General features: G+C 44.7%; 2 protein-coding genes across 6 annotated transcripts in view; both read right to left on the reverse strand.

Annotated features, from left to right (window-relative positions):
- Nucleotides 1-299: 299 nt before the first annotated feature.
- Nucleotides 300-14,152, reverse strand: LOC122552217 (serine protease 52-like). Its single transcript, XM_043694854.1, has 5 exons — nt 14,081-14,152; nt 10,885-10,981; nt 9,318-9,598; nt 4,895-5,043; nt 300-827 (listed from the first exon to the last, which is right to left on the reverse strand). Exons 3-5 carry the CDS (start codon nt 9,367-9,369, stop codon nt 423-425), a joined length of 606 nt encoding a protein of 201 aa, XP_043550789.1. The 5' UTR covers nt 9,370-9,598; nt 10,885-10,981; nt 14,081-14,152; the 3' UTR covers nt 300-422.
- Nucleotides 14,153-15,843: 1,691 nt separating this feature from the next.
- Nucleotides 15,844-20,874, reverse strand: part of stxbp2 (syntaxin binding protein 2) — a 69,596-nt gene continuing 64,565 nt past the window's right edge. For all 5 annotated transcript variants that reach the window (XM_043694850.1, XM_043694853.1, XM_043694848.1 and 2 more), the window contains one exon: nt 15,844-19,631. In XM_043694850.1, coding sequence (XP_043550785.1) covers nt 19,552-19,631 — 80 coding nt within the window. In that variant the 3' untranslated portion in view covers nt 15,844-19,551. The remainder of the gene's footprint in view (nt 19,632-20,874) is intronic.

A 20,874-nucleotide genomic window follows, 5' to 3' on the forward strand; every position in this document is an offset into this window, starting at 1 on the left:
TTCAAAGGTATTTTTCTTTTGCCTTGTATACAGCTCTGACAAAATCATATCTTGCATTGGCATTCCCATTAAATTCCATCCCTTCCTTTCCCAGGCACAAAAACTAAGATTCTCGACCACCCCACCTTCCCGAGGGATATGCCCCTTAGAATGAGGGTTGCTTCTTAAACCCCAACATTGGGAAGATGCCTTGTCCACTCTCAGTAGATATAGGAAGCCTCAGTCAGAAAGTTAGAGGTCTACTCCCGAGTCCCAAAGCACTGAATCAAGACACACATTGACAAATAAAGAGATTCATTTAATTCAGTTCAAAAACTTGCCACGGTAGGATCTGAAGTCTGGGATTGCTAGTCCATTACTGAAACAAAACAACCATATTCACAGTGCGAGCCTTCAGTAAACCCTCTCCTTCACTACAACGTTCAGCTTAGTGTGGTGAATAGCAGCAGCGCCAGTGCAAGGCAGGGGAGGACCTGCCGCGGATCCCACTGCCGATTGGACAAGTTGCTCCCGAAGACTACCTTGTGCGGTCGCTGCTTTTTCCACTTGCGTCTCCGTTCCCACTTCCCCGCCGATTCCCGCCTGGAGTTGCGGTTGACGGAGTGCCTGATTTTCTTGCAGGACAGGGTGGGCTTAGGGGGCATTTGGACGGGAAGGAACGGCTTCCCCGCCAGGAGGGTGCGGGTTTCCACCCAGTCCAGGTAGTGGGCGTACCTGGTGAACAGGGCGGTGTAGTTGCACCACTGTTTGCAGAAGCTTGCAGCTCCGGCTATGATCCAAACCTTCGTGCGCTTGTCCTGGCATTCGAGTGGGGCTCCGTAACCTCCCTAAGTAGAAAGAAAAACTGGAACCAATATCACTGCAATTACTTGGAGCGTTCATAGTCATAGAGCCAAGTGATAGCCTCAGCAGTAGCTCTTTAAGTCTGTGTTTTAGTTCAGACAGTGCACATTTCTTGACTATCTGAGCCCCTGCTTGGACAATACCATATTGGCGGCCCCATTAATGTCAGCGGCTTGGCTGACTGCAACCATTTAGTTGTTGCCTTTCTCAATGACAGTGAAAACCATTCCAGCACTGACCTTCACGAGTGTGACTCAGCAGATAACCATCAATACCCCATGGCTGTGGGCATCTGCTGTAGGAGTCTACACTGACAAGAAATTCAAATCGGGGGGGGGTGGGGGTGGGAGTACAAATTACGTTCCATTCTTTCTCAACATCTATCCTCGAGAACGTATGAAACCTCATGAATCTTCTTTGATTATCTCTGAAATCAGGACAGAGAGACAATATCCGTAGGTCATTTCCTTCAGAAGATCCAAGATTAAGGAATAGTCTATATGGCCAATGAAAGGAATGGATTAAATGACTTTAAAAACAAAACTAGAGTCGTACGGCACAGAAACAGACCCTTCGGCCCAACTCGTCCATGCCGAGCGGTTTTCCTAAATTAGACTAGTCTTGTCTGCCTACATTTGGCCTTCTAAAATTTTCTTACCATGTACCTGTCCAGGCGGCTTTGAACGTTGTAATTGTACCATCCTCCACCACTTCCTCTGGTAGTTAATTCCATACTCTGGGAGAAAACGTTGCCCCTCAGGTCCCTTTTAAATCTTTTCCCTCTCACTTTAAACCTATGACCTCTAGTTCTGGACTCCCCCACACCAGGGGAAAAGCTATTTAAGCTGCCCCTCATGATTTTATAAAATTCTATTCTATGAAATAAAGGTCATCCCTCAACCTCTGGACTCTCCAGTGAAAACAGCCCAGCCTATTCAGCCTCTCCCTATCGCTCAAACCCTTCAGTTTTTGTAAGGATTTTTATGCAGCCTTTCCAGTTTAACAACATCCTTCCTATAGCAGGGAGAACAGAATTGTCCACAGTGCTTCAGAAATGGCCTGGCCAATGTCTCGTACAGGTGTAATATGGCACCCCAACTCCTAAATTCAATGCTTTGACTAAGGCAGACTCCCCTTCACTGCTATGTCTACCTGTGAAGGAACTATGTACCTGCACCCAGAGACCCCTCTGTTCGACAACGTTAGGGCCCTGGGGAGTGTTAAGTGTATAAATTGTGCCCTGGTTTGCCTTACCAAAATGTAACACCTCGCACTCATCTAAATTAAACTCCATCCTCCACTCCTCAGCCTACAGGCCCAGTTGATCAAAATCCTGATGTATTCTTCTAATAACCTCAATGTTCTAGACCAACAAGTTCCCTTTAATCCAACATTTCTTGGTCTGGGCCATGGTGACAGAAGGGGTACTGCAACCAGCCTCAGTACTCTGCAATCAGAGGAGAATCAAAACTAGTATGGGGACTCCTGAGGGTTTTTCTCTGCAAGAAGCACACAATTGGTTTCAGCTGCCTCCAAAATTGCTCCAAACTCAATTTCTCTAATTGAGAAATCCACCTGCCTAGATTCAGAGATGAAAAAGTGTCACTTGGATAAGTTTCTGCCGGTTTACTGAGAACTGTAGCAATCATATTGAGAAAGGAGGAACAAACAATAGGAGAAGCAAGCCATTTGTTCCTTCAAGCCTGCTCTGTCATTCAGTAAGATCTTGTTCTTAGATACATCATCCCACATTATCTCCACATCCCTTTATATCCCCAAATATCTAGTAAGCTCTCACTTGAATACTCCATGTTTGGGTATCCAGAGACCTTTGGGATAGAGAATTTAAGATTCTTAACCCATTGTGTGAAGATATTTTACCTCCGGTCATGGAGAGGAGATTCGAAATCCTTGAAGGTGGAGTCGCAGGTAGAGTAGTGAAGATGGCGTTTGGTACGTTGGCCTTTATTAGTCAGTGCATTGAGTTGGGAGGCCATGTTAGGGCTGCACAGGACTGTGTGTGCAATTCTTGTCTCCCTCCTATTGGAAGGATGTTATGAAACGTGAATGGGTTCAGAAAAGATTTACAAGGATGTTGCCCGGGTTGGAGGGTTTGAGCTACAGGGAGAGGCTGAATAAGCTGGGGCTATTTTCCCTGGAGTGTTGGAGACTGAGAGGTGATCTTATAGAGGTTTATAAAATCATGAGGGGCTTGGATAGAGTGAATAACCGGAGGTCTTTTCCCTAGGATATGGGAGTCCAAATCTAGACGGCATAGGTTTAAGGCGAGAGGGGAACATTTAAAAGGTACCTAAGGGACAACTTTTTCATGCAGAGGGTGGTGCATGTATGGAATAAACTGCTAGAGGAAGTGGTTGAGGCTGGTACAATTATAACATTTAAAAGGCATCAAATGGGTATATGAATAGGAAGGGCTTAGAGGTGCGCCCACACCTCCTCCCTCACCTCTATCCAAGGCCCTAAAGGAGCCTTCCACATACAAAGTTTCACTTGCATATCCACTAAGATCATTTATTGCATCCGTTACTCCCGATGCGGTCTCCTCTACATTGGGGAGACTGGGCGCCTCCTAGCAGAGCGCTTTAGGGAACATCTCCGGGACACCCGGACCAATCAACCACACTGCCCTGTGGCCCAACATTTCAACTCCCCCTCCCACTCTGCCGAGGACATGGAGATCCTGATCTCCTTTTCCACCTATCCACTCCACCCTCTCCTCCCTGACCTATCACCTTCATCCCCTCTCCCACTCACCCATTGTACTCTATGCTACTTTCTCCCCACCCCCACCTTCCTCTAGGTTATCTCTCCACGCTTTAGGCTCACTGCCTTTATTCCTGATGAAGGGCTTTTGTCCGAAACGTCGATTTCGCTGCTCCTTGGATGCTGCCTGAACTGCTGTGCTCTTCCAGCACCACTAATCCAGAAGTTAGAGGGATATGGGCCAAGTGCTGGCAAATGGGACAAGATTAATTTTGGACAGCTGGTTGATGTGGACAAATTGGACCAAAGGCTCTGTTTCTGTGCTGTACACTAATGATTTTCTCTCAGAATAAGGGTTTGACTGTAAGCCTGAGGCAGTGTCCTGTTGTTCTACATTCTACAGCTGGGATAGGGGAAAACATATTTCCAGGATCTCAGAGTCACACTTATAATCAAGGAAGCCAATTTGAGATCAGAATAAGTTTTTCTTGATAGAGTAGATAAGGGAGAAATTGTTCCTAATCATAAACATGGCAGCACAGTGGTTAGCACTGCTGCCTCACAGCGCCAGAGACCCAGGTTCGATTCCCGCCTCGGGCAACTGTCTATGTGGAGTTTGCACATTCTCCCCATGTCCGTGTGGGTTTCCTCTGGGTGCTCCGGTTTCCTCCCACAGGCTAAAATGTGCAGGTCAGGTGAATTAGCTATGCTGAATTGCCCGGAGTGTTAGGTGAAGGAGTAAAATGTAGGGGAACGGGTCTGGGTGGGTTGCTCTTCGGAGGGTCGGTGTGGACTTGTTGGGCTGAAGGACCTGTTTCCATAATAACTAATCTAATCTAATCATAAAAGGGGTCAAGAACAAGAGGTTACAACTTTAGGGTAATGTGCAAAACCCTGTCTCATGATTAGAAAATAGAGGGAGATTCAATTGACCCCTTCAAGAAGGCATTTGATAGCAATATCAAATGGAACCAATGTGCAAGGTTATTGATAGGGGAAGGAGATTAGCAGTAATTCACAATGCTCATGTGGAGAGCAGGGACCACCTCCTGTACCAGCACAGTTCTGTGATTCTATGGGGCATTGGTTTAGTTCAGTTGGCTGGGTTGTTTCTTGAAGCAAAGTAATACCAAGAGCGTGGGTTCCATTCCCGCACCGGCTGAAGTTACCAGTGGAAGGACTCAACCTTTCCTGTTGCCGGAGGTTGCAGTGGGCCTCAGGTTAAACCACCACCCAATCGTCTCTCTGGAATGAGAGCGCAGCCCTTTAGTGACCCGTCACCTGTAGCTCACTTGACAGAAGACACAGCACTGTAAACAAGTTTTACCATACACAAAGACTGCTTCTTGTCCCAGTTCGTCACGCAAATCAGATTTTTCCTCAGGTTCTGCGGGTAGAACTTCTCACAGGTTGCAAGTGTCTGATGTCCGACATTCTGCTTCACCATGTGGTAGATCGGAGGCATGGGACCTTGAGCTTTGCACAGAAAGCAAACATGGTTAAAACCTTAGGAAAACCAGCTCCATTTCAGGCTGAGCCTAACTCAGCAAAACTGCTGAGTTTAAGCACACAAGGACAAAAATTGGAATGTCGTACGAGATTTATTCTTCAGTACTTTCCAAACCACCTGTTCAGGGGTGCTATTGCACATCTCTGGAGCAGGCAAGACCTTACCTCTAGACCAGGGGATCCAGGTTAAGGACACTACCACTGCGAAACAAGCACCTCAAAAGCAAAAGGTTCTCAGATATGCACTGAAGGCAAGCCCATAAGCTGATTTGGATTGTCCCATTGCCTTTGTACTCTTCCCATTTTGTAACTATTTCTTCAGTAATTATCAGACATCATCTTGAGGCAGAAAGTGAGGACAGCAGATGCTGGAGATCAGAGCTGAAAATGTGTTGCTGGAAAAGCGCAGCAGGTCAGGCAGCATCCAAGGAGCAGGAGAATCGACGTTTTGGGCATGAGCCCTTCTTCAGGAATGAGGAAAGTGTGCCCAGCAGGTAGGGGCGTTGGAAATGCAATAGGTGGAAGGAGGCCGGAGTGGGGGTGGGGGTGGAGGCCGAGAGGTCAGGAAGAAGATTGCAGGTTAGGAAGGCGGTGCTGAGTTCGGATTTGACTGAGACATGGTGGGGCGGGGGGGGAAAGAGGGGAAATGAGGAAACTGGAGAAATCCGAGTTCATCCCTTGTAGTTGGAGGGTTCCTAGGCAGACGATGAGGCGCTCTTCCTCCAACCGTCGTGTTGCTATGGTCTAGCAATGGAGGAGTCCAAGGACCTGCATGTCCTTGATGGAGTTGGAGGGGGAGTTGAAGTGTTGAGCCACGGGGCGGTTGGGTTGGTTGGTCCGGGTGTCCCAGAGGTGTTCGCTGAAACGTTCCGCAAGTAGGCGGTCTGTCTCCCCACTATAGAGGGGGCCATATCGGGTACAGCAAATGATGTGTGTGGAGGTGCAGGTGAATGTGTGGTGGATATGGAAGGATCCCCTGGGGCCTTGGAGGGAAATGAGGGGGGAGCTGTGGGCGCAAGTTTTGCATTTCTTGCGGTCGCAGGGGAACGAGCCGGGAGTTGAGGGTGTGGACCTGATGAGGGAGTCACGGAGGGAGTGGTCTTTTCAGAACGCTAATCGGGGAGAGGAGGGAAATATATCCCTGGTGGTGGGTTCCGTTTGGAGGTGGTGGAAATGATGACGGATGATACGATGTATATGGACGTTTGTCGGGTGGTAGGTGAGGACCAGTGGGGTTCTGTCCTGGTGGCGATTGGAGGGGCGGGGCTCAAGGACAGAGGAGCGGGAAGTGGAGGAGATGCGGTGGAGGGCATCGTCAATCATGTCTGGGGGGAAATTGCGGTCTTTGAAGAATCAAACCGGCAGACAAGGCTCGCGGACACCTCCTCCTACTGCCCCCTTGACCATGACCCCACCTCCCACCACCAAACCATCATCTTCCAGACCATCCATAACCTCATCACCTCAGGAGATCGCCCATCCACCGCCTCCAATCTCAGTCCCACAACCCCGCACCGCCCGTGTCTACCTCCTGCCCAAAATCCACAAACCTGACTGCCCCAGCCGACCCATTGTCTCAGCCTGCTCCTGCCCCACCGAACTCATCTCTGCATACCTTGTCCTGTCCCCCTTAGTCCAAGAACTCCCTAGGATTTGCGCTTCACCGGCCCCCAATGCCTTATCTTCACCATGGACATCTAGTCCCTGTACACCTCCATCCCCCATCACGAAGGACTCAAAGCCCTCCGCTTCTTCCTTTCCCGCCGTACCAACCAGTACCCTCCCACTGACACCCTCCTTCGACTGACTGAACTGGTCCTCACCCTGAACAACTTCTCTTTCCAATCCTCCCACTTCCTCCAAACCAAAGGAGTAGCCATGGGCACCTGCATGGGCCCCAGCTATGCCTGCCTCTTCTTAGGATATGTGGAACAGTCCATCTTCCGCAGCTACACTGGCACCACCCCCCATCTTTTCCTCCGCTACATCGATGACTGTATCGGTATTGCCTCGTGCTCCCACGAGGAGGTTGAACAGTTCACCCAACACTCTACCAACACCTTCCACCCCGACCTCAAATTCACCTGGACTGTCTCAGACTCCTCCCTCCCCTTCCCAGACCTTTCCAATTCTAATCTCGGACGACCGAATCAACATGGACATTTACTATAAACCGACCGACTCCCACAGCTACCTAGACTACACCTCCTCCCACCCTCACCCTGTAAAAACGCCATCCCATATTCCCAATTCCTTCATCTCCGCCGCATCTGCTCCCAGGAGGACCAGTTCCAATACCATACAACCCAGATGGACTCCTTCTTCAAAGACCGCAATTTCCCCCCAGACGTGATCGACGATGCCCTCCACCGCATCTCCTCCACTTCCTGCTCCTCCGTCCTTGAGCCCCACCCCTCCAATCACCACCAGGACAGAACCCCACTGGTCCTCACCTACCACCCGACAAACGTCCATATACATCGTATCATCCGTCGTCATTTCCGCCAACTCCAAACGGACCCGACCACCAGGGATATATTTCCCTCCCCTCCCCTATCAGTGTTCCGAAAAGACCACTCTCTCCGTGACTCTGTCAGGTCCACACCCCCCACCAACCCAACCTCCACTCCAGGGACCTTCCCCTGCAACTGCAAGAAATGCAAAACTTGGGCCCACACCTCCCCCCTTACTTCCCTCCAAAGCCCCAAGGGATCCTTCCATATCCGCCACAAATTCTCCTGCACATCCACACACATCATTTACTGCATCCGCTGCACCCGATGTGGCCTCCTCTATATTGGGAAGACAGACCGTCTACTTGTGGAACATTTCAGAGAACACCTCTGCGACACCTGGACCAACCAACCCAACCACCCCGTGGCTCAACACTTCAACTCCCCCTCCCACTCCACCAAGGACATGCAGGTCCTTGGACTCCTCCATCACCAGACCATAGCAACACGACGGTTGGAGGAAGAGCGCCTCATCTTCCGCCTAGGAACCCTCCAACCACAGAGATAAACTTGGATTTCTCCAGTTTCCTCATTTTCCCTCCCCCCACCATGTCTCAGTCAAATCCCTCGAACTCCGAACCGCCTTCCTAACCTGCAATCTTCTTCCTGACCTCTCGGCCTCCACCCCGGCCTATCACCCTCACCTTGACTTCCTTCCACCTATCGCATTTCCAACTCCCCTCCCCCAAGTCCCTCCTCCCTACCTTTTATCTTAGCCTGCTGGACACACTTTCCTCATTCCTGAAGAAGGGCTCATGCCAGAAACATTGATTCTCCCGCTCCTTGGATGTTGCCTGACCTGCTGCGCTTTTCCAGCAACACATTTTCAGATCATCTTGAGGCATAATTGATACATCAATGTATAAGGCATTGCCTACAGCACCAGGAACTTCAGTTTAGAAAGGAAGTCAGTGGGATAATGAAATCAAAAATAATGACTTAAAAAACCAAACATCCATTGGGAGTGTGGGCTGTGTACCGGTGGCAACCCAGAAGGTACATTCCCAGTCCAACACTGAGGCAGTGCAGTACTGTCAGAGATGCCATCTTTTGGCAAACTAAGGCCCAATCCATCTGGTGCAGTAGGTGCTAAAACATCAAAATAACCAGGTTTGGTATTCCAGATGGACATTTTTCCCCAAGGACCATAGGTAGTTGAAAGGTGAGCTTATAGAAATTTAAAAATAGTGAGGGGTATAGATAGAGTTGAGGGTAGTTGCCTTTTCCCTAGGATGGGGGATTTCAAGACTAGGGGCACATTTTTAATGATGACGGGAGAGATTTAAAAAAAAGACAGGAGGGGCATTTAAAAAAAATACAGAGATCAGTTTGTACATGGAATAAACTTCCTAAGTGGTTGATGTGGGTAGAACTACAGTAGTGGATAAGTACATGAACAGGAAAGGTTGGGAGGGATATGGGCCAGATGGGACTAGTTTAGTTTGGGATTATGGTCGGCATGGACTGGTTGGACCAAAAGGGTCTGCTTCCGTGCTGCATGACTATGACTCTAGCACGTCAAACTCTCCGGCAGCATCCCACTCCCTAGATAGGATATAGCCCAGAAGGTATTAGAGAGAGAGATGTTCTGCCCAGGCAGGAAGGGGAAATGTGAGATAGGGACACACCAATATTTCCTGCAAAAACCACCACTGGCCTAGGGTGCCAGTCATCAGTGTGTCTATAAGGGAAACAAACATAGACATCTTTGAAAAACAAGTTAATTACCTACACTTTTCAGTTGCCATCCAGTAACCCAGCAATTTTCTAGTGTATCCATGTCAAGGTGCCGATCATCTGGGAAACAGATTGGGGACACCAGGTTGTTGAAAATAAATGGCTCTCGCACCAGAACAAGGGCGATATCATGGTCTGGAATTTTAACCCCAAACAGATCGTACGCAAAATATTTGTGCAAAATGATTTTGTGGACGTTATAAATGATTTGCACGTCGTCTTGCTGAAGGGTCCCAGCAATGATGACCAGGTTCGGATAGAGTTCACTGGAGCTGTTGGATGATTTGAAAAGCAGGAATGAAATCAGGTGTCAGTATATAAAAAAAACTGAATTAAAAATGAACAAACTGTAGGTACTGGAAACCGAAAATAAAGTATAACCTGCTAGAAACTTGCAGCAAGGGAATTCAATAATTTTGGACCAACACATTTTTACTCCCTATATCCCTGTCCACTTAACTCTCTACAATTTGGGAAGATTTGACCTCTTCTCTTTTAAATGTCTGTACATTACTCCTTAGGTGTTCTTACCGTCTAGCACTTAAATCTTTTTTTAAAAAAAATTCAATTGCCTCTGACAAAAAGTAGTTTACACTCTTGGCTTTTTGTCTTTACCTGCTTCAATAGTTTTCAAAAGGGACTGTGACTTTTCTCTGAACACAGATCAAATAAAAGGTACACCAAACATTAACTTCAGATAAAAGGTTAGTTTAATGCACTTTCAGCGTTTTCCCTTTTTAGGGGTTTTAAATGTCCAAAAGTAACCCAATTGTGGTTCCCAAACAGCATATTGGTGTCTCATAGAATCCCTACAAGTGTGGAAGCTGGCCATTCAGCCCATCAGGTTCATACTGACCCTCCCTCTCAAGAGCATTCCCACCCAAACCACAATTCTCTAACCCTGCATTTCCCATGGCTAACCTCTCCAACCCTCACCCCTAGTCTGCACACTGTGGGCAATTTAGCATGGACTATCCACCCAACCTGTACATCTTTGGACTGTGGGAGGAAACCCACGCTGACAGAGCACGCATATTCAACGGTCACCCAGAGTCTGGAATCGAACCCAGGTCCCTGGCGCTGTGCAGCAGCAGTGCTAACCACTGATCCATTGTGCTGCCCACAAGTACCCTTGTACATATTCTCAATCTTGCAAGGTGCTGGACATGTGGTTTTATCTTGGTTCTTAGCTTAACAATCAGCTCTTCAAGCATCAAGAAAACAATACTATCTTTCAAAAATTACTTCCCAATTAATTTGTGAAGAGGCATCCTTGAGAGACTATGCCTGCTGCTTAAGTTTCTTGTCAAGACTACACAACTACTGCAGAGCAGAAATATAATCTCCCAGCTGAACTATCCCCTTTGGAAGGCCATCGTACAATTAGAAATCAGTCCCTTTCGCTTGGGGAAGCTTAACTCAGGACTGCCGTCACTCAGTGCCCAGCAGGCGAGAACGATGAAATTGCATGAGAGAGAGAGATACTTACAACATGAAAACACAATGTGCTGTTGTCAAAACCCACCATCTGTTCAGAATAATACCACCACACAAATACCTCCAGTTAAACTGCAATTGGACTTGCCATGGGAACTCTCCAGGGCGTATCTCTCTGGCAAAGTTGTTTTTATATTTTATGCTTGGCACACCACACCCTGTAAAATAAATTACAACGGATTTGTAGATTCAAGGCCTGTGGCATCAGACCTTGCTTCCCAGTAGCTCGTTCAGGCACTCCCGTGCCAAAACATTTGCAACTGCCACATCAGAATTACGATGCACTGTATTTAGTCTTGCATCTAACTAATTGTGCTGGTTTAAGGTTCCATTAGCACTGGTTTGATTCCAGCCTTGGGACAACTGTGCGCACACTCTCCCAGTGTCTGTGTGGGTTTCCAATTTCCTCCCTCAGTCCAACGATATGCAGGTTACGTCAATAAGCCGTAGTAAATTGCCCATAGTGTCCAGGGATGTGCAGACTAGGTGGGCTAGCCATGGGAAATGCAGGAATAGAGGAGGAGGATGGGTCAGTGTAGACTCATTGTGCTGAATGGCCTGTTTCCACACTGTAGGAATTCTATAGATAGATACACTGGCATTGGGAGAAGGCTGATCCCAGGTTTGGAGAAGTTTCCTCATGAGGGAAGGTTGACCAGGTTGGGCTTGTACTCCTTGGATTTTAGGGAGAATGAGTGGTGGCCTTACTGATACATACAAGAGTCTTAGAAGACTTGACAGGGCAAATGATGAAAGGTTGCTTCCTTTGTGACAGTCTAGGACCAGAAGACAAATCTCAGAGTAAGGAGTTGCCTACTTGAGGCAAAAATAGAGAACAACTTCTTTCCTGAGGAATGCGATTTGGTGAAATACTTTATTGCAGAGGGCATTTGAGACGGCGTAATTAAATATGCCCAATGCAGAGACAGATAGATTTCTCAAAGGGTCCAAATAGTCTATTATGCCTTCTGGGTTTGGTATTTTTGCTCGGTTCCTGCTCAAAAAGGGACAGATGCTGCGTGTCTCCTGATTCTAAATGACAGATGTGATGTGAAGGGATATTTAATTGCATTTTGTGGCAAAAGGAATAGAATACGGAGGTACAACATAGAGAACAAAAGTTCATGCTGGACAACAGCCCCACTGTGCTAAACTCTGCCCCACATACACACATTCTAAATATTAACTGAAGTGATGAGAAACCATACTTACCAGGGTAACACCAACCTCCTAACAGATTCCAAACAAATATACAAATATAAACTAATTTCATCATTTTTCTAAAAATACAGGGACAGTCATTTTAAAAACGCCCACCTCCAACAGTTTCTTTATTGCATTTCAATGCAATTGCTTACCCTATTGTGACATCGCCAGTTTCCTTTGCAGCATGAAGTGATTGTTTTAGAAATAAAATCATGACAATTACTTTCTGTCGCTCTTTAATTGGTCTATGGCTCACTTTTGTGCACTAAGAGCTCTAGGCAAGAAAGGTGACCAAATGGTGCTCATAACACACCCAACACTTTGAATTTGACTGTCGTGCAAGGCTGAGGTTTAGAGGAAGGATCTCTTGTTTAAATATCAAAAAGGGCTGCACCATTAAAATTTCAAAAGGGCTAGTGAAGTTATAATAGCAAAGTTGGATATCTTGGGTAGAATGCTACAATCAGTCCTCCTTCCTGTCTCAGTCTAAGGATTTTATAGTAATTAGTGATGAAGAATCAGCCACGACCAAGTCTCAGCATAACAGGAATCCATCTTGGGCTAACAAGGTAAGGTTTATTACTACCATATGCAAGCTAAATTATACTGATGGTTATGCAAGGGTGGCACAGTGGTTAGCACTGCTGCCTCACAGTGCCAGGGACCCAGGTTTGATTCCAGCCTCAGGCAACCGTCTGTGTGGGTTTCCTCTGGTTTCCTCCCAGAATCCAAAGACGTGCAGGTTAGGGTGCACTGACCATGCTAAATTGCCCATTGTGTTCTCTGGGTGGGATAGTCTATGGAGAGTCGATGTGGGCTTACTGGGATGAAGGGCCTGTTTCCACACTGTAGGGATTCTTTGTTTACAAAGTAGCAGACACCTGTCGCCAAATAAACTGCCCAAGACTCATTTTGACTGCCCAATCACATCGAGACCAACCTCAGCTTAGTTCCTAGACTAACACTTCCATTTTAGAGGGTATGAGCTATAAAGCAGAGGCTAGAAAAACTCAGGTGGTTTTGCCTGGAACAACAGAGGCTGAAGGGTGACTTGATAGAAGTTTATAAAATTACAAAAGGCACAGATAGGGTTGACAGTCAGAATCTTTTTCCCCAGAATTGAAATGTCTTTATTAGGGGGCATGCATTTAAGAAGGTGAGAGGGGGAAGTTCAAAGGAGATGTGAGGGGAAAGATTTTTTTTTTGAAACAGTGGTAGGAATGTGGAAAGTGCTGACAGAGGTGGTGGTGGGGGCAGATACAACAGGGGTGTTTAAGGGACTTTTAGATAAAGGAATAGAGGGATATGGACCAAGAGCATGCAGAAGGCATTAATTTAATTTGAATAATTTTGAGCACAACATGGTGAGCGAAAGGCCTGTTCTTATGCTGTACTGTTCTATATTTATGACCATTTTCAACAAGCAAGCTGATCAAGGGTCACTCAAATATCTGCCATGGCTCCGTTGGTAACACTGGAATCAACAAGATTTGAGCACAAAATCTAAGTGCGTTACTGAGGGAGTACTGAACCAGAGGGATTATTTTTTTGGAACAATATGAAAGAGATGATAATTTTATTCCAAAAGCAGGGGAATGCTCAAGTCAACACACACAACACAAAACTTGGCTCACTGGTCCCTCTTCCCCGTCTAACTTTCAGGACACTTCATATCCAGTAATGTCTTATCTGGTACTTTCCAGGCTGGAAACAATCAAATACTAGAAGGAATTTTATTGAACAAAAACTGATTAACTGTAGGTCAATAAACTTGCTACAATACACTGGGTCAGCATGCTGGAAATTGAACTCACAGAATCGTTAACTTTTTGTGATAGTACTAACAAGTACATAAAGTTTCCCAATTTACCAAGTTTTCAGCCCCATATTGATAGAAAGCATGGACCAGATTTCTGTTCTGAACTAGAGTAACTATTAATTGCAAGTAGCCAGACAAGCTACAGGTAAACAGTTATAAACAATCAGCATTTAATACTAATTAAAATGCCTAAATTCCCTTATCTCCCTCCCTCTTTTACACACACACACACCTAATCTGTTATGAACAGAGGGTAAAGACAGTCCAGTAGTCTTTGTTTCCAGGTTCTGTTGTTGAGATGATCTTTACGACCCTTTCGCTGACCAGCACGTAACTTCAGTTATCTTTCTCCAGATGTTTCTGATGGTTGCCAAGACACACAAGGTGGTTGGTTCTGCTTCAAAAAAAGTCTGACTTAACAGTTAAAAGACACAGCAGACAACAATTGTTGCAGGCAAGATAAACTGGGTTTTCACATCACTGCAGGAAACAGGGAGGTTGCTCTCGAGCTGGGAAGAACTGCACACTTAACCCCTGTGAGAATTTGTCCCAGCTCCATGTTATTCAATTACCAGAGAACCAATCTCACAGTTAATGGCAGACAAAAAAAAAAGTCCCTGTCATTGGTCTATGGACTAGTGACCAGTTATCAATCAACTTCTCATTGCCAACACAAACTGCTAATGAACACTCCCCCTCTTCTGCACCAGTCTACAATCACAAACTTCACTTACAGCTTGTTCAAACAGTTACTTACAATGCCTGCTATCAATGTTGAGTTACTTGCTTCTGAAACTTCAGTCACTCAAAAAAACAACAACAATTCTCTCATCTCAGTCCACACAGTTTTAAAAACAAAACAAAAAGATATTGTCCGACAAACTGAACGCTGACCTTTTGGGCCTCTTGTTACATTATTAATACAATGGCAAGTTGAAATTTTTATTGCAATAGCACTAGAGAAATTCCTCAGAGTAACATTGAAGCTTCAGTTGCTTCAATGACCTTCCCTCCAACAAAAGCTCAGAACTGGGATATATACTGGTGATTAGTGTTCAGTTCCATTTACAATTCTTTAATGAAGTAGCCAACACCTACATGCAGGAAGAATAATACAACATTCGGAGCTTGGGCAAGTGACTTTACACTACATAAATAACATGTCACAAATCATCTTCACCGAAGAGAGTCCAACCATCTTCCCTAAGCAGTTCACATAAATATTTGTGTGGCTACAAGAGTAGGTCATAGGCTGTGGCGAGTGAGATTCATCTGACTTCCAAAGCCCTTTAATCACCTGCAAGGTAAAGTCAGGATATAATGCCCCCATTTGTCTGGATGAGCACAGTTCTATCACCACACCAAGCAGCTTGACAACATTCAGTAATGCATAGCCCTAGTGGCTGGTATTCCATCCAACACAGATGCAGGGGAGTTGGTTACAATATGCACCATCCACAACGTACATTACAGCTACTCAGCAAGTCTTCCACTATGCCTCCTGGGAAGGTATCTTCAAGGGCCTCCCTTGCTAACTCAGAAGCTTACTGACATAACAAGGACCATAATGGGTCAAGTGGACAGCTCACTACCTCCTTCAAGGCCAACAAACCCCAGTAACAGCTTCACATACAGATTTCCCTCAAACACTTCATAAGATGCAAATCTACAATTGAATACAGAACTGCAGAGAAAGGAAGCAATGAGTTGAAGGGAAAACTAGCCCACGCAGGAGGCTTTTCAATGCAGGAACGGGGGACCAAGGAAGACAGTCACATTATTTGGCTACTTAACAGCAGACTAGAGCAGTAATTCTATGCATTACTATAGTGAATATACTTCAAAGTGGATGGGAGATACTGTAAAAGATCCTGAGGTGACAGAAGCACTACATAAATGCAGTGTTTAAACAAACTACAAATACATTACATGCTAGGAATGGAATCAAATAAGTGTTGAAAATGTAAATGAAATAAAAACATACATAAACTGAGAGAGTTTCTAGGACTTTAATTATTCAATGCATATACATATAAAAGATACACTGACTACAACTATTAAAAGGTGAAATATTTACATCAACTTTTGCCATCTAGTTAAATCATGAATACAATGAAATTAAACTCACTGAAATGATCAAAAGGTAGATTACATGTTGGAAACAAAAGATTCAAACAGGTCAGAGAATTAAGTTAATTAGCACACCCCTCCACCCAGTCAAAGTCTGCAATGAAGGGGTCTGCAGCAAGACATGCTTAAATGTCTGCCCGCAGCCACTTCATAAGGGCTCAGACCTAATAGTGAAGGTAGGTCTGGTTTACATACAGAAATCCTGGCTGATATTAAGGTCGCAGTGACATATGCAGACACATACCCCCTCTCTAATATAAAGTGGTAGGTGGACCACAGAGCCAGAGGTACTCATTGGATTCCAGATGCAACGTTAAAGCCAAATGGTGAGAGATAGCCACTTGGAAAAGCAGAAGGAAGGAGGGGGTTGCAACAGGGTCTTACGACTACACAGAGCATGGGACCATATGGAATACACCCAGTATGAAACCAGTTGGAGAAGTGCAGAGGGGTTCCGATAAACCTAGAAGCTCACTACAGAACCTGCTCAAGTATCGTGAGCAAGATAGGTTATCCAAGCTGGTCTTAAGCACACTCTTCAGACCAGGAGCATGCATGTGGAAAAGCATCCTCTTGGCTAGAAGAGGGTGACTGACAATCAGATACCACTGACAACACATCCTGTATTTGCCCAGATGTGACAGATCTGCCAAAGCGTGCCTCAAGCTATGAACGGTGCGTAAACTATCAGGTGCTTACCCCCAAGTATAACACATTTCTTAAAATAAGCCACAATTCAGGAGATTCCCTTTTCTTGAATCTGAACACACTTAAGAGCCCAGAGTGCATACGCCATCCTTTCAGAACTGCTGCTGGGTTAGGGCAAGAGCATGTCATGCTGTTTGAAAGGTGCATTTTAACAAAACACACAAAGCATAGATCAATGCACAAATATTAAAGAAAAAGCACACAGATATTGTCAATCATTCTTTAAACAAAGATTGTATCACAGTATCATCCAAAACTAGAATGTTCCATCAAAAACATTGACAAAGCAAGATTTTTAAAGAGAGATTTCAAAGTGGACTAATGAACGTGTTTACAGCTTTCATTTAAACAAAATTTACAAACATCTACTCCATTGAAAAATGTTTAAAAACCACACAAACTGGTGACAGGAACTTATGCAGAGGTTGCATTTAATTAGTGCAATAAAGCTTAAAAAAGTGAACTCATGCAAATCTACACAGACGGTCTCAGAGGATGTAGCCTTGACCAAAGAGCTTTGTCACCCTCCTGTGGAAACCCTGGGATGCTGAGTTCTTGCAAATACCTTTTGCCAGATTAGTTTTATTGCTGCAATAGTTTAAATATCTCCTCCAGCGTGAAGCAGTGCAGTTTTCACAACCAGGAGTTCTTTTTGAGTCAGACAAAAAGGGAACAGTATTATGTAATACCAGGGACTGTTATGGCTGATCAAGAACATAAAACAGTGCTGTACATCTCAGGGAAAAACTGGATGCTACTGAGGATAGGGGAGAGATGAAGTCTCCAGGCACCATATAGTGTAGTGAGTTTACAAACAAATTAACTCTAACATAATCCCTAAAGGCAAGCCTTCGTTCTAGCAATACAAATTCCTCTTCTTTCTCCACTGATGATTTGTCTTGAGGTAATAAGTGTTTACTTGTAAATATAAATGTTATTAAAACATCGTTGGATATAAAGGTTAGCATTACAAGGTTATATGATCTAGAAACTAATTCAACATCTCTTATTTTACAATGATGGGATATTGTGCCGTGCCAGTTGCTGCAATACATGGTGCCATCCAGTCGGAGGATGAAAGTTTATGCCATGATTCCACATACAACAGTACAAATTTGGCAATGTTAGTGGGGGAGGGGACAAGGTGGTGAAGAAACTCATGCCCACCCTGAGAGAGCAGGTAACAAAAAGTTCCAGAGCAAGTCTCTCGGATTTTTATGTATTTACCTCAAGCAGCCGAGTAAAAAGTAGTAGTAAATGAGTCGCTCACTGCAGGAGTAAGGGAGAGAACCTGCCAGGTGAGGAGGAGGAGGGGGGCATTGGTTGGGGGGGGGGGGGGGGAAAAAGAGAAAAGGAGGTTGGAGGAAGAGGAATGACAACACTCTTAAAAGTTCTGAATAGGTCAGATAGATCACAACACTGATATTGCCATCAACACATGCATGCAAACCACCTGGCTTGTTAAGTAAGGAGGATTACTCGTGACGGAAAATTTCACAGATAAGAAAACCGTTACCTATAATCTGTGATTGTTTTTGGACCTCAGATTAATATCAGATTATGATTACCATGGCCAAACTCAGCATCTGTCCCATTGAGACCTGATCTTAAAACATAATTGTGTCCTAAATTTGCTTTTTCATTATTTAATGTAATTTGATAAATGTTAATCAGAGGTCCATTTGCCTACAGAAAACAAACCATGGAAAGGCTTAGCATTGATATTCTGCAAGGATCAGCTCAAATGGATCTGAAGGACATTCAGCTCAACCTCTCAGATCGAAATAATTAAAACGTTTAACTGCTTATTCAGATTGCAGAACAACTGCAACAAAAAAAAAGGTGAAGTAAATGATACAATACACCACAAATATACAATTTCTATGATTTGGTCCTTGCTTCCAGTTTACAAAACAATGCAAAGTGCATTAAAATGTACAGTAAAACAATACAGGGGGGTTTCCATATGTTGAGGGGTATGCTAAATGATTATACACTAACAGAAAGGCTTAAAACCTCATTTCTAACAGATGAGCAACTCCAGGAGAAAAAGTTGCTTATCAGCTTTGGTTGAGCTCAAAATCAAAGCACTTCAAAAGTTAGTTGGTAGCATCAGTGTAATTTATCTTTCTATCTTCAATTGTTTAATTGTATTCTGGCTCTTTAATTATTGTAACTCACGCCACGTCCAATGAATCAGCTCCTCGTCCTGGCCAAAAGGTGCTTTTTGGATCTTCTGGAGCTTTATTTCTGCAGTTTAAGGTTTTAATGCTAATGAAAGGAGTCAACTACAACAGTTTTACAACATGAAGGCTTAAAGTCCAGGAAAGGGCGAGGTACTGCCTCCAATTAAAACCAAATATTCTCACCTTTGTTTGAGAAAGGGAAAATGGCAAAACTCAATCCACACTTTATGACCCGAACGTTAAGGTCAATTACATGGCTTCCCACGTGCCACCCAGGTTAACGACTCAATACTGACCAAAGGACTGAAAACGACCGTGTGCCTCTGTATATTAACAAACTTAAAAGAAATCCTCTCTTTTGTTAAATACACATCAGATGGGCAGGATTGAGGTGTCAGAGAGCTAAGAGCTTGCATCTTCAAAAAAGAAAAAAATTGGATTGGACTAAACTCACTAAGTGGCAAGTAAATTAGCACTGATGCACCCTTGCTTGATAATTAAGAAAAAGAGATACAACTGTAAACTTAAATTTAAAAGATAAATAAATAATTACATCTAATTCAGCGAGCTTAACATACAACCAGTTGATTTAGAGTCACTATTTCACTTTTCTGTGGGTTTAATCACAGTTGGGAAAATTACAGGTTATCGGCAGATTTGGTAACTTTCAACAGTAGCTTCAGCTTTTTGTCTCCAGAGGCTTGTCTAAATTCTTCAGGCTGTCCAGGAATTTTTCAGGAGTCAGGATGTGAGAAGAACCTATGGAGGAGTCAAAAGACAGACACGTCCTGGCATTGGTAAAACTGCAGAACATTTTAATTAAATTTAAGAGTCTGACCTTCCTGAAGAGTTTTCAGGAAAATGTAGGTTTGCTCGCTGAGCTGGAAGGTTCATTTCCAGATGTTTTGTCACCCTACTAGGTAACAGCAGCAGTGCTTCGCCACAGGCCCACTGAAGATAAGTCCTGCTTTCTATTTACATATGTTTGGGTTGGTGATGTAATTTCCTGTGGCAAAGTCACTTCCTGTTCTTTTTCTTGGAGTGGTAGATGGGGTCTAACTCCATGTGTTTGTTGATAGAGTTCCGGTTGGAATGCCATGCTTCTAGGAATTCTCGTGAGTGTCTTTGTTTGGCTTGTCCTGGGATGGATGCGTTGTCCCAAAGTGGTGTCCTTCCTCATCCGTATGTGAGAATACTAGTGAGAGGGGGTCATGTCTTTTTGTGGCTGGTTGGTGTTCATGTATCCTGGTGGCTAGTTTTCTGCCTGTTTGTCCAATGTAGCGTTTGTTACAGCCCTTGCATGGTATTTTGTAAATGACATTAGTTTTCCTTGTTGTCTGTATAGGGTCTTTCAAGTTCATTAGCTGCTATTTTAGTGTATTGGGGGGTTTGTGGGCTACCATGGTGCCAAGAGGTCTGAGTAGTCTGGCAGACATTTCCGAGATGTCTTTAATGTAGGGGAGAGTGGCTTGGGTTTCTGGACGTGTTTTGTCTGCTTGTTGGATTTGTTGCTGAGAAAGCGGCGGACTGCGTTCATTGGGTACCCCTTCCTTTTGAATACTTGGTATAGGTGATTTTCCTCTGCTCTGTGTAGGATTAGGGAAAACCCAAAAGGCTTTCTATAGGTATGTCAGGAATAAAAAAATGACTAGGGCAGGAATAGGTCCGGTCAAGGATAGTAGTGGGAAGTTGCGTGTGGAGGCCGAAGAGATTGGGGAGACACTGAATGAATACTTTTCGTCAGTATTCACTCAGGAACAGGACATTGTTGCCGATGTGAATACGGAGTCACAATTAATTAGAATGGACGGCTTTGAGGTATGTAGGGAAGAGGTGTTGGAAATTCTGGAAAGGGTGAAAATAGATAAGTCCCCTGGGCCTGATGGCATTTATCCTAGGATTCTCTGGGAAGCAAGGGAGGAGATTGCAGAGCCATTGGCCTGGATTATTATGTCCCCGTTGTCTACAGGAATATTGCTAGAAGACTGGAGGAAAGCAAATG

The sequence above is a fragment of the Chiloscyllium plagiosum genome, chromosome 8 (assembly GCF_004010195.1).
Source record: "Chiloscyllium plagiosum isolate BGI_BamShark_2017 chromosome 8, ASM401019v2, whole genome shotgun sequence".
Classification (NCBI taxonomy): Eukaryota; Metazoa; Chordata; class Chondrichthyes; order Orectolobiformes; family Hemiscylliidae; genus Chiloscyllium; species Chiloscyllium plagiosum.

Bases quoted from the DNA above. Each gene is read 5' to 3' on its own strand.
- LOC122552217 (XM_043694854.1), bottom strand. From the start codon at position 9,369: ATGGATACACTAGAAAATTGCTGGGTTACTGGATGGCAACTGAAAAGT. The intron at 5,044-9,317 runs GTAATTAACTTG...TTCTGTGCAAAG, and splicing joins ATGGCAACTGAAAAGTGTAG to CTCAAGGTCCCATGCCTCCG. The intron at 828-4,894 runs GTAAAACTTGTT...CTTTCTACTTAG, and splicing joins AGAAGCAGTCTTTGTGTATG to GGAGGTTACGGAGCCCCACT.